This window comes from Peromyscus leucopus, chromosome 18 (genome assembly GCF_004664715.2).
Source record: "Peromyscus leucopus breed LL Stock chromosome 18, UCI_PerLeu_2.1, whole genome shotgun sequence".
In the NCBI taxonomy this organism is placed as follows: domain Eukaryota; kingdom Metazoa; phylum Chordata; class Mammalia; order Rodentia; family Cricetidae; genus Peromyscus; species Peromyscus leucopus.
This window is the reverse complement of record NC_051078.1, coordinates 14,044,961-14,057,353: the sequence shown is the minus strand read 5'-3', so window position 1 is coordinate 14,057,353 and position 12,393 is coordinate 14,044,961. Positions and strand designations below refer to the sequence as shown.

The 12,393-nt window shown below is 44.5% G+C and overlaps 1 protein-coding gene across 2 annotated transcripts in view; it reads left to right on the top strand.

Moving 5' to 3' along the window:
* Ptprb (protein tyrosine phosphatase receptor type B) overlaps positions 1 to 12,141 on the top strand; it is a 113,150-nt gene extending 101,009 nt beyond the window's left edge. For both annotated transcript variants that reach the window (XM_028877960.2, XM_028877959.2), the window contains 3 exons: positions 1,689 to 1,824; positions 8,697 to 8,817; positions 11,165 to 12,141. In XM_028877960.2, the coding sequence (XP_028733793.1) occupies positions 1,689 to 1,824; positions 8,697 to 8,817; positions 11,165 to 11,187 (280 nt within the window). In that variant the 3' untranslated portion in view covers positions 11,188 to 12,141. The remainder of the gene's footprint in view (positions 1 to 1,688; positions 1,825 to 8,696; positions 8,818 to 11,164) is intronic.
* The last annotated feature ends 252 nt before the right edge of the window (positions 12,142 to 12,393 follow it).

The window sequence follows — 12,393 nt, the reverse complement described above, 5'->3', positions numbered from 1 at the left end:
TTTCTCCCCAGCAGCCCCACGCCCCAGGAGCCCTGCTTTTATATGTCTTTGGACCTCAGTGCTTTAATGGGAATATGAAACACTCAGGGGTCTCCTGCTTTCCCAAGAATGGCAGGCAATTTCTTTCAGAAACATTGGAGAATTGCTTTGTAGCTTATAAATGTGTTCATTGCCAGCCAAAATAACCAGAGCGGGTGTCTACCAAGAATATTGATACTTATTTAGGAATAGCAGAGCCGTGCAGTGGGAATGGGTGCTGTCGTCAATCCTAGATATGTTCAAAGTTGAGTGTTTTTAAGACAAAAGTGAGAAAATTTATAGACGCTGCTCTGTCACAAGTCTCACTGGTCTTAATATCCCGAGGGAGGAGTTGGTGTTCACTTACTGGTGGAGGTACCATCGATGGCCTTTGCTTGGCAAGTGTTATGTGGAAAGCATTTTACGTGGATTGCTATAGCTTTAATGCTAAAGATAACTTTGGTACAGAAACCTTAGCATGTGTGTAGCGCATATAAAGAATGGCGTGAATGGAGAATGAGAAGAAATTTCTTGTGGGGCTCTAGAAAGTTCTTATAGAAGTATTTATTGCAAGTGGGCAAACAGGCATGAACTCCCCTTTCTCTATTCTTGGCTCTGATTTTGTCTGGGTTGAATAAGACCAAATTCGTCTTGGTATCATCAGTTTGCACAGTATTAAGAATCCTGTTTTAAGAAGCAATTTAGCAACATCTAGCAAAAGTGTTCATACCCTATAACCAACCCAGCACTGCCTCTTCTAACTACCAACTGCTGAGCAATTGCCACATAGATGCACAATGATATTCACTGCAGTATGGCTTTTAATAGAAAATTAAAAATGATCTCATACCCTTCAGTATGGAGTGAACTGGTAGTGGTTTGTGGCTTCTTCAAAACAGTTAAAAGTTGGAATTGAGCCAAGCAGAGTTGTGTGTGTCTGTGAGCCCACACTTAGAAGACTAAGGCATGGAGATCATGAGTATATAGCAAGACATTTTCTCAAAAAAAATCAAGCAAACAATGAGAAAAAAGAAAGGGCAAATCTCATACACACACACACACACACACACACACACACACAGAGAGAGAGAGAGAGAGAGAGAGAGAGAGAGAGAGAGAGAGAGAGAGAGAGAGGAAATTAGTTCTGTATCACAAATAGATAAATCTCAAAACAATACTCACGGTATTGAGTAGAGAACTTGGCAAAAGGATGTGTGGTATCTTAGCATTTTAGTAAATTTTCAAAATGTATAAAATGTTCCTTTTGAATTAGCAGGTATGGAAAATTATAAAAATGGGCATGAGTTTGATATATACCAAGGTCAGAGTGGTGCTTACATCAATAGGGTGAGGGTTAGGAAGAAGTGGGAAGAGGTAGACCATGAGAGCTCCAGGTAGACTATGGTAGCTCTAGGTAGACCACAGGGGCTCTAGGGAGACCATGGGGGCTGTAGGTAGACCATGGAGGCTCTAGGAAGACAATGGGGGCTGTAGGTAGACCACAAAGGCTCCAGATTGTCTTTCTTTGAGAGAGAGCATGCCTGTGTAAAGAAAGATTCCTGTATTCCCCCACAATTTGAGAGACAGAAGGAAGATGACTAGAGTCTCCTGATGTGGTCATGAAAGGGGAATTAAATCAGAGGCCCCATCTTCCTTTTGTTTCTCTCCAGTGCTGGTGTGGGCAGAACCGGGACATTTGTGGCCTTGGACCGGATCCTCCAGCAGTTGGACTCCAAGGATTCTGTGGACATTTATGGAGCAGTGCATGACCTAAGACTTCACAGGGTTCACATGGTTCAGACTGAGGTAAGATTTCTAAGCTGAAGGATACCAGTGCCCTTCCCCACATCTTACCTATCACACCTACCCACCCATCCCCCCAAAAAACTGTCCAGGACACCTTAGCAAGAGAAAAAAAAAAAGGCTTTGCATGGATGAAAAGTTCTATGTACAATCACAGTAGCCATGGAAACCACACAGGCAGCTGCAAGCAACCAGCATCCTGCAGCAAGGTTCCCTTTGAGCTCTGCTGAACCCACAATTCTAAACTCACGCTGCCCCTAAATTATTTCCGGTGCAGTGTATATTAATATCCTCTGGGACTCACCTTCTGTGACAGATTTGGCAAAAGCCTCCTTGGTGTCCTTGCCTTTCCTGCAGGCATCACCTATTCACCAGATCTGCTACCAACATTGTATTATCCCTATTCGTGTGTGTTTGTGTGTGTGTGTGTGTGTGTGTGTGTGTGTGTGTGTGTGTGTTTCCTTCCTTCCTTCCTTCCTTCCTTCCTTCCTTCCTCCCTCCCTCCCTCCCTCCCCCTCTCCCTTCCTTCCTTGGTTCCTTCTTTCTGTCTCTCTGTCTCTGTCTCTCTTTCTCACAGAGAGAGACGGGGTGGGTGGGTGGGGTGCAAGTACATGAGTGTACCTGAAGAGACCAGAAAATGACAGTGAATTTCCTGGAGCCGAGGCTGATTACAGCTGGTTGTGTACCACCCATTGTGGGTTCTGGAAACCAAATTCTGATCCTCCTCAAGAGCATAAAGTGTTCTCCACCATGGAGCCATCTCCCAGTTCCAGTTCTGTTTTGTTGACACAGGACCTCACTATACAGTGCAGGTTAGCCTTAAACTTGCAGTCTTAATCCCCAGAGCAATAAAGTTACAGACATGTGCCACCATGACTGGCTGGCACTTTCATTATAGCAATTGATCTACCATATCCTCAATGTTTCATTATGAAATTGGTTAAGGGCATACAGAACTTAGCCTAGGTGTAGTTTGATGGCAGAGTGCTTTCCTAATATGCACAGGGCCCTAGTTTTGTTCACCAGTACCATGGGGTGGAAGCCGGGGGTGTAACTAGAGGAAATCAGATAAAGAATCTGAATTAATTTAAACTCCAGCTTCCACAAACAGCAGCATTATGTTATTTCCTCGTCTGTATCCCACACCAATTCTCCCACTTTATAAAGCAAATCCATTACATTATTTCATCCACAAATAAATCATTATATGTGTGTGTGTATGTCTCTGTGTGTAAATAGATACTCTTCAGCATCATGACCACCACACCATCATCACACTTAATTTTAATTGTAATTTCTAGTCAGTATTTAAATATCCCCACTCATCTTTTTAATTCATTCATTCATTCATTCATTTATTTTATTTCTTCAACACCTGGTTTCTCTGTGTAGGCCTGGCTGTCCTGGAACTCTTTAGGTAGACCGGTCTGGCCTCGAACTCAGAGATCCACCCACCTCTACCTCCCGAGTGCTGGGATTAATGGTGTATACCACCACATCTGGCTCCTACCTATCTTTTAAAAACATCGCTTTTTGTAAAATATATATATATATATATATTGCTTTCCTTAAAGCCCCACATTGACTCCTTTCATTTATTTGAAGTATCTTTATACCTGTGTTATGTCCTGCTTGTTCTGTATACTGTTTACTTGACAGAGAACCCAGCTCCTCTGTTCTGTAGGTTTCCATGGTGGTGGTGGGTCCCTCTGGTCCTTGTGGTTTGGCTCAGGTGGCCGTTATACCCAGAGACTTGTTAGGTTGTGGTCCTACAGTCACAGTGCCCCCAGGCTGGTGCTGGCCACCTCCTATTGTGGCACAGCAGAGGGCCAGCAGGTTACCACATCCCTACTGCTTGGTGAATTCAGACAAAATTAATGCTGGCTTCACCGGCAGGACCCCAACCACTTGTCATCAGGGTTCCCAGTAATCACGATGATGGCTGTCTGTCTGTCATTTCATTTAGGGAATAGATAGCATTGTGTTACACATCTTTGTAGCTAGAGTTTTCCTGCTTTGCCCACAGTCAGGACAAATCTCTATCACCCGCCAGTCCCACAGCCGCTCAGACCCAACCAAGAAAAAACACAGAGACTTATATTGCTTACAAGCTTTATGGCCATGGCAGGCTTCTTGCTAACTGTTCTTATAGCTTAAATTAATCCATTTCCATAAATCTATATCTTGCCACGTAGCTCGTGGCTTACCGGCATCTTCACATGCTGCTTGTCATGGCAGCAGCTGGCAGTTTCTCTGACTCAGCCTTCTACTTTCCAGAAATCTTCTCCTCCTTGTCCTGCCTATACTTCCTCCTGCCTGGCCACTGGCCAATCAGTGTTTTATTTATTGACCAATCAGAGCAACAGATTTGACATACAGATCATCCCACAGCACATCTTAACTGTCATCCTTCCCCATCCCAGGCGCACAAGGTCTTGGAAATAGAAACTTCACTGTGTCTGTATCAGTTTCTAAAATCTATTATACAAATGAGCAAATACCCTACTATTATGGTGCTAAGAAGTCAGCACCAGTGTTTCATTTCAGTATCATTTCCACAAACTCAGACTGTAATTAATCTGTAAGTTGGAAAAGAAGTATCTAACATTGTAAGTAATTTTGAGTGTGTGTGTGTGTGTGTGTGTGTGTGTGTGTGTGTGTGTGTGCACGTTCAGGCTCCTGGCTAGTTTCAGAGACAACTTGGGTTTTGCATTGCTTCTAGGAACCTGTCCAAACTTTTGGGCTGCACAGTAGCCCCAAGCACGGTCTCTGTTAGAACCATCACTGTCTGGCTTCCAGAGCAGAGGCAGCTGCCACGGACCAAAGCTCCTACTCGGTGAACATCCCTCTGGTTCTCCTCTTTTCTCCTCTTCCCACTGCTCTGTAGGCTCTGTGGTCTTCTTTCTCTACTTGTATTTTCAGTATCTGAGATATAAATAAAGAAAAGCTTTGTATTTCTTTCGATCTTCATTCTTGGCGACACCCTCCACTCCCAGGAACACACTCCTGTTTCCCAAACCTAATTCTCCTCCCGTTTCCCTAACTTTTATCTAAGTACCTACTTTGGCATGCAGTTCCACCTACACATTACACTCATCTCCAACTCAAGTTCTTAACACTAAACTCATTATCTTTTGGGAGGTGTCCATGTCCAGTGTGTGTGTGTGTGTGTGTGTGTGTGTGTGTGTGTGTGTGTGTGTGTGTGTGTGTACATGCTTCTTTCTGTGTGCATATGCATGTGTGTTGGGGGCGGGTGTATGCCTACGGAAGCCAGAGGGGAACATTGGATGTCTTTCTCGGTTGTTGTCCCCTTACTTTTTGAGACAAGGTCTTCCTCACTGATCACTCACTGATTCATCTAGACGACTCGCCAGTAAACCCTAGGGTCTCCACCTGCCCAGTGCTGGGACTACAGGTCTGCATCACCACACTTGGCTTTTTATTCGAGTGCTAGAGTTCCAAGCTCAGGTCTTCCTGCTTATGCAGCTTTACATTAGCTGGCTCCACAGAGTGGAGGCATTGGCCCAGGCCAGGGGACTGTTTCTTTGCTCCAGGTCTGACTCGGATAAAAACCAAAGGCCTGCCTGACTCGCTTGGCTATGTGAGTGGTCATGGGTGCAGACAGGTATAACTCACCATCCAGTGCTGTAGGTGATGCCTTCAGAAAAGGAGAGAGGAATTTCTGAGCTCTTCCTTGCTTAGTTTGTCTGACAGGTGGATCCTAACTTTCTTGTACCTTGAGATTTGGGATACAAAGGGACACAGGTCATCATCTCATATTTGGTGAATATATCCAATGGTGAGACTTCCTAAACGAAAAGACAATGGGGGGAACTTGCAAATGTCTTCCTCTGTTTATCCCTCTGCCTTGGGGCAGATTGGCAGCATAAATTAGAGAGACACTTTGATGCAGCAAGACATGGTTGCGGGAGAATAGTCGGACACTGTGACTGCCCTGGTGAGAAGGAACACTGGGGCACTGTGGGTCAAGTGTCTCGGGTCCCATTTGAGAGACGATCTGGAGGGTCTCCTAATGCCCAGGCAACCTGTATTTTAACCACACTGGACGCCCCACTCACTTTCATGTTATCTTTATCATGCGGAATGCTCACTTTATTCAGATTCTTTCAAGGTCACCTTTTCTTTCCTGTTGGATGTTTTCTTCCTCTAAATAATCTCAGGAGCTTCCTGTCCTGCATGAACCTTTATAAACAACTCTTGTTTGTCGTCTTCTAGGTATTTCATGCATGTCTGCCCTTTTGCTAAATATTGCTCTCAGGAATCATGAACTGAGTGGCTATACATGTAATATCATAAATCCTACATAATATTACAAAGATTGGTGGAATTGAATGAAATAGTTGATGTCAGTGCTCAGCCAGGGCTTCCCTAATTAGGAAGAAAATCTTGTGTGACTGGAAGGCTTATATTAGTTTTTTTTTCTATTTTTCATTAAGAATTAAGTGGGGGTAACAGTAACAACTTGATGATTTTAGAAGTAATCAGTTTTTGCAGGGATATCCTATTGGGAGAAGAAAAGTTGATATTTAAGACCAGGCAAATTAATAGAGAGTAATTAGTTTCAAAGCCCGTGGTGGATCACTGTTAAAAAAAAAAATGTTACTAAGCCATGGCCTAGGTATAAAAGAGTTCATTCATGGCTTACCTCTTCTGTTCACAAATAATTTAATTAAAAATAGGAGTTATGTGGAGCTGGAGAGATGGCCCAGCAGTTAGGTGTGCCTACTACTCTTTCAGAAGATCTAGATTTGATTCCCAGCACCCACATGGGTGTTAACATTCTGTAGCTATAGTTCTAGGGAACTAACCCAATCTTCTGGCCCCAAAGGCTCCTACACATACGTGGTGCACATAAACTCAAGCAGGCATGCACACACATAGAAATAATCAGTCAATTTTTGAAAGGTCAAGTTGGCATAAAACCAAGTAAGATCTACAAGAAGAAAAGCCAAGTATAGATAGTTCTTAATACTGGAGCAAGCCGTGCTCATGGTTGGTTTTTGTAATGTCCTTGTCCAGCAGGTACTACAGCTCAGTGGTAGAGCTCTTACCTCATATGTGTACGGCCCTGAGTTCAGTTTCTGGCACCACCAAAGACAAAACACAGAGGAGGGCAGAGGATGTAGCCCCAGTTGGTAGAATGCTTGCCCAGCATGCATAAAGCCCCGAGTTTTACCTCAGCTTGAGGTACCTCAGCTTGAGGTAAAACTGGGCACAATGGGCCTGGCTTGTGTTCCCAGCACTTGGGAGCTAAGACAGGAAGACTGGAAGTTCAAAGCTAGCCCTGGCTGCATAGCAAGTTCAAGACCAGTCTGAAGTACGAGACTCCTTAGAAAACTGAAACATAAAAGTCTGAATCTAGTCACTAGCCTAGAACTACCTTCTAAAACCCCATAGGTAGAATACCGAGCTAGTTTGCAGTCAGGAACAATGCCTAGTGCCACCCATTAAAAAAAAAAAAAAAAAAAAAAAAAAAAAAAAAAAAAAAAACTGTTCGCTTTGAAAATGTATTAGAGAGGGGAGATCTTCTATTTCCACATTGTATATCAAAACCATAAAAACCCTATATGACCGATGGCATTGGTTGCTGTAAACACACAGTCCAGAAATAACTTTCCATATCTATCTACCTGATACCCAGGCCGAGTCTAATACCCTGAATGGATAGAGCACATTGTCTACAGAGGAGACTCTGGGCTCCTTGTTGTTCTGAGAGGGAAACAGATTCTGAGAAACTTCACCATTGAACCTTTGGGAAGAAAGACAGTCCCCCTTGAAGGGGGTTGTCCACTCCTCCCAACCTTCCCCTTCCTTGGGTTCCAGCAATGGCTGTATCAGGATAAGAAGCACAAGGCCAGGCACTATAGACACACAGACACTACAGACACACACCAGGCCTCCATCTCTCCTTAAGGAGTTCACTTGGTAGAAAAGAGGGGAACCCAGTTAGGAAGTTTGGTTGCCCGTGGCCAAGACACTATTGTCAGTGAAATCTTTGTGATGTCTTTATGGTCACCAGAGCACTTATCCTCCTGTATTTATTTCCTAAAGTAGTTAATTGCCAAGTGGCTGACTTGTGGCCATGCCCTCTTTAAGTAACCCTCAGTGGATCGCTGCAATCCACCAACGTCTTTGAGTTTCTTCTGTGATTCAGACTCAGATGCTAAGAGGACAGAGACAGACTAGACACTGAGCTTGTGTTCAAAGCAGTGGCAGCCAGTGGGTTAATTGGACACACTTCCTTTCCCCACCATATCTGCAAAAGGTGGGGGACACAAGAGGAGAGTATGTAGCGAAATGATTTCCTCATGAGGGGAAAAAATAATACATTGAAAACATGAACTTTGAGGTCGGAGCTCTTGAATCAAATGCAAAGGTCTCATTTCTGGGCCATGCAAATTTGGCAAAGCTAACGAACTCCTCTGAGTCTCGGGTTGCTTCATCGTTGCATCTGCTCCACAAGGGTGTTGAGTTCTGAAGACAGCTTATGCAAAGGACATAAACAAGGTGTTTGCGTTCACTCCTATGCTTACTTTGTGAAGGACATAGTTCTGGGCACTTAAGGCACACACTGTAGAGACATGCATCCTTTAAAAAGAGCGGATGGTTCCGTGGTGCTTGCTGTACCAGCAAAAGGACCTGAATTTGGATAAAAAGCCAGACTCCATGGTGAAGTCCCAGTCAGCTCCGGTACAGAAGGAGACCCTACCTCAACAAAAGAAAAAGAAGCAGGAAAAGAGAGCCTAGAATTATATGAAATCCCAGCAACTGTGGGTGTTTTACAACAGCCCCTTATCTCTTTGTCCTGCTGGAGGGTGCCTCCTTCCTCTGACGTGTTCTCTGATTGTCCACAGTGTCAGTACATCTATCTGCATCAGTGCGTGAGAGACGTCCTCAGAGCTAGGAAACTGCGGAATGAGCAAGAAAACCCCCTGTTTCCTATCTACGAAAACGTGAATCCAGAGTATCACAGAGGTAAGAGCGCCAGCCTTCAGTTCTCCTGGGAACTAGTTGCCCCTCCAACTTGAACCTCCCATTTCCTCTTCTACCAACCCCTCCCCCAAAGGCAGCAACCAAGGGGAGAAGCAGAGTGGGGAGGAGTCCCACAGCTGAGCAGAAACTTAGTGTCCTAACAATTTTTTTAGTGCTGGCGTCATACCCAGGGCTCCCACATGGCAGGCAAATGCTCTGACAGTAAGCTACAGCCCCAGACTCTCCACCCTCTGCCTGCCCACAGGATGCTCTCTACAAAAGATTTCCTTTAACATTTCTTTTCTAAGAGATAAGACTGATGGCCGGGGGAAGAATGGGCTGCAACCGTAGCTGAGATTGATAACAAAATTGATGCGGTGAAGAATTTGGCCATCGGGTGTTGGGTGTCTTTCGCGCATTCATCTCTGTGACTTTTCTTCTTAAGTATGCGGAATGTACTCTGCGCATAAAGGCTTTTCAGTTACAGGACTGAGTGAAGAGCAGAGACACAACAGAGGACTACACTAGTCAGCTTGGAATTATCACACGGGGCGGCTGACGTTAGACAGCAGAGAGTTCATTTAGCTCACACGTTTGGAGGTTCAAGGGCGTGGCACCGTGTCAGCTCAGTTCTGGTGAGGACCCCGAGGTGAATGGTGGGTAGCGACACCATTCACAGGAGCACCGGCTGAGGCAAATGGTCACATCTCGAGCCGGGGAGAGAGATAGCTGGGAGAGGCGAGACCAAGTAACCCCACGACGGCTTCCTTCTGAGGACTCGCCATCTTCCAAAGGTTTTACCATGGCATGCTTCCAACACGGTCACCCTGCAGACCAAGCATTTGACCCTTGGAACGGAGGTCCTATTCAAGTCATAACAGGGATCGGCTACACCAGAGCACATTCACTTGTAGAACAGTGCAGCCATTAGGAGTGGGTTCTTTGGTTCTTTTGTGTGAGAGGAAGGCTGTGTTCCTAGAATGGCCTTGGAGTCCTACTCTCAAGCATCCCTTCTACCTCAGCCTTGCCATTATTAGCAAGGCTAGAGGCACATGTCATCACACCTGGCTTCAACAGGATCATAGTGTGGATACCCTCATAAAGAAGCTTGTCTTGGTTGCTGTAACAAAATGCTTGAGGCTAGATATTTTATAAAGATAAGAGGCTTGGGGTAGGGATGTATGTAGCTCAGTGGTGGAGCTCATACTTAGTGGGCATAACCACAAAAACAAAAAGTAAAAGAAAGAAATGGAGTCTGTGAGTAGGCTGACCTCATGCATTTGGCCTTTGATGGGGTCCATCAGCTAATTATATTACATCAGATGGCGCCCGCGCGCGTGCGTGCGTGCGTGTGTGTGTGTGTGTGTGTGTGTGTGTGTGTGTGTGTGATGAGATAATACGGTTAGAGAGCAAACAGGGAACTAGGAAGGAACAGACATGCATGCTTTGGGCCCTGCTTTCTCTGTTTTTAAGTGCAGCTCAGCTGACAATGTCTCCTAACTTTTATTTGGTTCTCTACAGTCTCAATTCCTGCCCACCCAGCCAGCATGTTATTTAGTGAGCTGGAAAGAACCAAACAGAGAGCTATTTAGAGGAGCACTTTGTAAATCAGATAATCTTTTGTGTTCTAAATAATAACCCCCTAATTTATCGGTGAAGTAAATTAAGGTTTTCGCATGTCAGTGTCTTTAAGAAACTCCAGAATGGTGGAGGTTGATGGGGTAAGCTCTTAGGGGTTCCTTTGTCTTGTGTTAACTTGTTTCAGAATCTTTTTAAAAACTAATCTTAGGTGTGCCTAAAAGAAGCTAACAGTGGGTTTGAAATAGATAACCACCGTCCTAAAGGCTAGGATTCGGAGGTAGCTCTGGAAGGGTCTAGTGTGACAAGCTATGTAACCCTGGGCAAGTTACTCTGCCTCCGGGCCTGTGGCTCCCTCTGTACCTCAGAGGCAGGACAAGGGCATCAGGAATCCCTTCCAAGTCCAGGAATCTGCACTCCTAAATGGCATGGGCTGGCCCCATAGTAAGGCTCTATCCTAAACCACATGGAGCGTTAGTATCCACCAGTGTCTTCCGGGTATAAATTTCATAAGCAGGCTAGCAGAGACAGTTCCTCTACAGGGGTGGTTCTCCACCTTCCTAACACTGCGACCCTTTCATACACCTCATGTTGTGGTGACCCCCCCCCACCATAAAATTATTTCCATGGCTACTGCATAACCATAATTTCGCAACTGTTATGAATTGTAATGTAAATATTTTCGGAGAGAGAGGTTTACCGAAGGGGTTGGAAACCCACAGGTTGAGAACCACTGCTCTACAGTTTCTAACCACGCCATTTTTGCTTCCAGATGCAATCTACTCGAGACATTAAGGTTGCACCTGCAGATGCCCTGGATTAAAGTTTTTTCACTGTGTGACTTTTAAAAACCAGACCTTGCTTCACGCCCTGCGGAGTTGCCAGCTATTTCTGTTGATACTATGTATAATTTATTAATCTGGAGAATGTTAAAGAATTTATGTAATTTAAAGGTAACAGATATTATTGTATATACTTGTATTTTGTAGTTTCTCCTGTAAATATGTATTTTTCATAATGTTTAATATTGAGCTTTATATAATAGTATTTTTCCACACTAAAGTGTACATGGCTTGTTCTGCATAAACTGATTCAACCTGTATGACAGGGCCACCGGTGAAATGTGTGTAGCGGAAGCGGCAAGGACAATCCCTGGGTCTGTGTTTCTTGCCTGGATTGATACCCATGGAGTAAGCAAAGGACAGAGCTGGAGAGAGCATACCATAAGGCCAGCTTTGTCAAGCTGCTGCCTTGCTAACGAACCCTGGGATCTAAAGGCTGTAACCGTCAAAGAAAGATTAGGGCTGTGGCTACACCTTGGTGGTAGAGCATATGCCGAGAAATTAAAGATAAATTCAAGAACTGGAGGATCAGACGGCACCAAAGCTGAGCTAGGTGTTTTTGTCTAAACTGGAAGCTTTTTATCTGAATCCTCCCAGGGCTACAAGCCACAGTCAGCTCCAGGACCTTGAAACTTGCAGTGACTGCCGGTTTGAGGGCTCTGGTAGAAACTGAGACTAACAGATGAGACCTCGTGACAATCGTAATGCCAGGTGTCCCTCAGACTGGAACCTCCCGCACAAAGCAGGGTGCATCTTTGCAACATTCAGGCTCGGGTTTTCCTTTGGAGAAAGTGATGGTGGTACGTCATGCCCCTGATGGAAGAAAGCATGGTATACCAACAAGTTCATAGAAATCTCTCCATCACATATAATGAGTGAAAAAGTAAACAATGGTTAAAAACAACAACCCAGCTGTGCTTAGTCTAAAAATCTTTCAAAAGATCTTTTTAAGCTGATGCAGTTACAATGTCAAGTACTTACCAGAATTAATGTAAATGGCAACACACACCCTACCAACTTTATCCTTAAGATCCGTGCTTTACGGTGACTATAAAAAATTCCAGTGAATTAGAAAGTGGACATCGACCAAATCAAGGCCCGATTTGGAGTTTATAGAAACGGAGGAATAGTTCCTAAGGATCCCCGTGAACAGCAGTGA